The 3993-nt window shown below is 46.9% G+C and overlaps 1 protein-coding gene across 1 annotated transcript; it reads right to left on the bottom strand.

Moving 5' to 3' along the window:
• Window positions 1-1962: 1962 nt before the first annotated feature.
• Window positions 1963-3150, bottom strand: UA08_05165 (hypothetical protein; the record flags this gene model as incomplete). The annotated part of the gene is made up of 3 exons (XM_020267456.1): window positions 1963-2081; window positions 2147-2619; window positions 2681-3150. 3 exons carry the CDS (start codon window positions 3148-3150, stop codon window positions 1963-1965), a joined length of 1062 nt encoding a protein of 353 aa, XP_020119468.1.
• Between the last annotated feature and the right edge of the window lie 843 nt (window positions 3151-3993).

The raw sequence follows: 3993 nt of genomic DNA, 5'->3' as shown, positions 1-3993 counted from the left end.
GTTGCAAAGTTGGAATAAGGAGAGACACCAAGATATTCAGGACGTGTGAATGCAGGTACCTAGGCATTTCCAGGGAAACAGGAACGTTGGAGAAGTAGAAGTTGTGTCATGCTAGGGAACATGGAGTAATAATATATAATCTTTGGACAGCTCCTTGTCAGTCGCATGTGAGTCAAAACTCCCGGAGGAGATGACTACGATATATATTAAAGACCCAGTGCCCAGACTAGTACACTTACTCGTTGTGGCGAGAAATGATTAAATTATGAATGACTCATGTAATATGTGATTACTGTACTACAGCTGAGGAGAGTCGCTCATAGTCCTGGTAATGGTTGACTCGATTCACACCCGATATAATCAACCTAGAACAGTCTCCAAATCCAGCTGTCATGTCAAGTGACCGAGAGAACAATGAACAGACAGATAGGATGTAGCCCTAATGGGCCCCAAACTAATACGTAGTGTCTCCGAATTAGCGTTCTACATAAAATCAATTGACTGACCTTATAGAGATCACAAACTGAGATTGCTGCATGGAAGAAAAATCCATTGTCATAGCATAATCATACGCGGTGACCGATTAGGAGCCGATGAAGGCGAGACTCTGTATATCTAGCTACAGCAATCTACAACAAAAAGTACCTCGCAGAGTGAACATATAGAATGGCCTGAGTAGAATAGCACGTGCAAACATGGCCTTGGAAGTCTGACAGACTATATAAACGACACATATATAAATAACTCAGTCATACAAATTGACTTAAAGGGAACTGAATCTAAGACAAAGAAACGAAAAGTATTCCATTCTAGGCAATTAATTTCTGGACACGTGGACTGGGTAGCCCTAGACCGTGAAGGTTGACCTGCGATTTCGTCCCACCGGTTGGTTGCATTAAAGACCAAACCCAAGGTTTTAAGAATTATGATCTAACTAATTATTGTAAGAGAACATCTTGTATATTTGCATATCTATGTATCCGTATTGTCAAAAATCATATCACACTCAAGTAATTTCGGAGTAGTATTTAAAGACCCTTTCTTTTTCATTCTGTGTGCTAAGAGTACAAGTGCCATCCAGAAACGCTAAAGGTTACAAAAATGGTGCAATGAAACGATAAGGAAACTCGGAATAGAAGAAAAAAGGTGCCTGGTTAATCTTATACATATATGTACAAGCACAAACTCAAGTCAGATTTCACACAGGCTAAAATCAAAGGAAGAGAAATGAAAGGGAAAAAACATTCAACCATCTAATCTCCTGCCACCACCCAACACCCGGAATTAGAAAAGTAATTAGATATAAGGACCGTAAGAAGTAGAAATCGATGCTTGTCAGACTGGCATCGACATCTGAAAGCAGGGAAATAAAAGACAGAAACCGCGAACAAAGGAGAAAAACACAACATAACATCTGCAGATGGTATCAGAACGTAATAAATTGCAAGTCCACGCCTGCGAAACCTCGAAGCCAACCCTGTCTCGCGAGGTCCATAAAATGTATATCGTTAATATGAAAGCTGCGCCATGAAACAATTCCAGGGCAACCCATTGCAACCTCTATAGTCATCACAAAGGAAAAAAAAACAAAAGAGAAAAAAAGTAACCCGATGTAGTCCCCGTTTTAGTTTGGCCCTGCCTGCCCATTCATCCCAAAACAATCCAGGTTGGGGTATCAAATTTCTGTGTTCGGTCACAGAACGAGCCAGTCAGTAGCATGAGGAATGCGTGAATATAAAAGAAAAAGAAAAACCTGTTATACAATGGCGGAAGAACGGAGGGGGTAAAATAGACTATCTGAGACAGGATATCATGATGCGGACAACCGAAAGCCACGTTGGGACGCCGTAGATAGTAAAATAAAACCGAAGCCGCTAATTTTCAAGTTCGAAAAGAGCACATATTCCAGTACATCGTTGTGTGAGTAGCTAAATCATGCGCATCGATGGGGGTGTTTTCGATCTATTCATCTTCTTCACCAGAACCAGTTTCCTTTTCGCCCTTGTGGACCTTTTTGTGCCGCCGCAGATTGGATACAACGGAGAAATGACGTCCGCAGCCTTCCACATCGCACGCATATGCTATGGAAAAAATTAGTATCCAGGTATAGTATGGTCACAATTCAATTGCAGAGGACTAAACTTACGTTTCTCGCCAGTGTGACTGTACATGTGCGTTTGAAGAGATGAGGGACGGGTAAAGCGCTTGTCGCAAACTTTGCATTTGTGTTTCTTTTGCGCATTTGACGGCACCTTGGAGCTGAATTGGCCCATCATCGACTGAGGACCTGCAGGTGCTGCTGCTCCTAAAAGACCATTTGGTCGGGGCAGGGTTCGTGAAGGCATTCCATCGTATTGGTCCGAGGTCGAACTGTAATCGGTGACGGAAGAATCGACCGAGGCCACGGAGGCGCTGTAGTATGGGTAGTTGCTGGCGGACGACATTGAAGACACGGACGAGTGGGTAGAAGGGAATCCGTAAGAATCGGCAGAACCTCGGGAGCTTCGAGGGGCATAGATATTACGTGGTGTCAAATCCTGACTCAGAGCAACCATTCCGCGGCTGGCATCAATGGCGTCACTGTATGATGTGGAAGATTGGGATATGCGGGCATCGGCTCTATATAGCAGTATTTCGTGTTAGAAGAGGAAGATAAAACAAGACACAAAGGGAGGCTTACGGATGAGACATGCGGCGAGCATCTTGCTGAGATAACCCCGAGGCGTAGCCCAGTGATGTGTAGTTGGTAGGTGTGAAGCTATTGATGGGGGCAGCAGCAGTGTATGAAGGCGCGGCGTCAAAGCTGGAGCGAGGCATGTCGTGCTGCATGTTCAACATATCGGAGCCTCCATAACCAGCCGACGAGTAGTTGCTGCCGGCTACCAGTGACGGGCCCGAGACCGGAATGGTAGAGTAGGGCATGGAAATGGCAGTCGGCCGGGTGACATCTTCGTGTTTGACGGGGTTCAAGGCCAAGTGACTGCTACCCATCGAGGTGGTTGTATAAACAGGCGGGTTCGAGTGCGACGATGTCTGCGCCCAAGGATCTGTAAATTGGGGACTTTGGCTGTGTGACAGATTGTTCGGGTAGACACTATCGAAGCCTATACCGCCGTACTGGCGGTTCTGGTTCTCAATGACCATCGTCATGGAGGATGGTGTGTATGTGTATGTGCGTGCGAATGAACAGGGTCAGAGAAATTCGAAATGCGACGGACGAGGTCGTCGACGAGGAAAGAGCGAGATATGACGTCGTATGGCGCAGCGTAAACACAGAGAGCAGAGAGGGAAGGTGCGACGCGGACGAGGCAGGCGCACCGAGAGGAAGGAGCAGGGGAGGAGGCGCTTGAGAGTTGTCGGAGCGAACCTTAACAAGAACAAACAACAAGCAGGTGGTACAGCAATAGTCGTGGTGGTAACGGTAGTAATTATAATAATAACAATAATAGAGATTAGTGAATTAAGTTGTAGTTGTAAGTTGGCTGTGCCCTATTGCGCCTTGGCGGAGTTTCTCATAGAATTTGGATGCGATGTTTGGTGTTTTCGGAGTTTGGTGGTGGTGTTTGTCCCAGAGGAACGAGGGAAAAGTGCGAGAGAGAACTTGCGAGCCGGAGCTGTCTTGGGAAGGGGATCGACGTAGCTTAAGAGGCAGAGGAAAATTGGGGCAGAGGGACAAGATGGCATTCATGGACATTAAGCATCATGAGAAAAGGTACGTACCAGATGGGGCCTGTGCCACTGACGACGTTCCGTCGGGGAAGGCTGCAGATCGTTTGGTTCCCAAACGGCGCCAGCACCCAAAGGGGAAGCTAAAGGAAGAAACACTTCAAGCGCGCTTTCCCTCTTTTTGGGCAGCGGGCGCACGGCCATTGGCTGGAAATGCGGATGGGGCGCGATTGGGCCGCTGTGATAGGGCGGGCTGGCAAAGCCCCAAAAAGGGTCCCCCCCGGGCCATCTCCAAGGTCAGTATTGGGTTAGCGCGCCCACTACGAG

This window comes from Talaromyces atroroseus (assembly GCF_001907595.1).
Source record: "Talaromyces atroroseus strain IBT 11181 chromosome Unknown scaffold_6, whole genome shotgun sequence".
Taxonomy (NCBI): Eukaryota; Fungi; Ascomycota; class Eurotiomycetes; order Eurotiales; family Trichocomaceae; genus Talaromyces; species Talaromyces atroroseus.
Note: the sequence above shows the minus strand (reverse complement) of the source record. Positions and strands in the feature narration are given on the sequence as shown.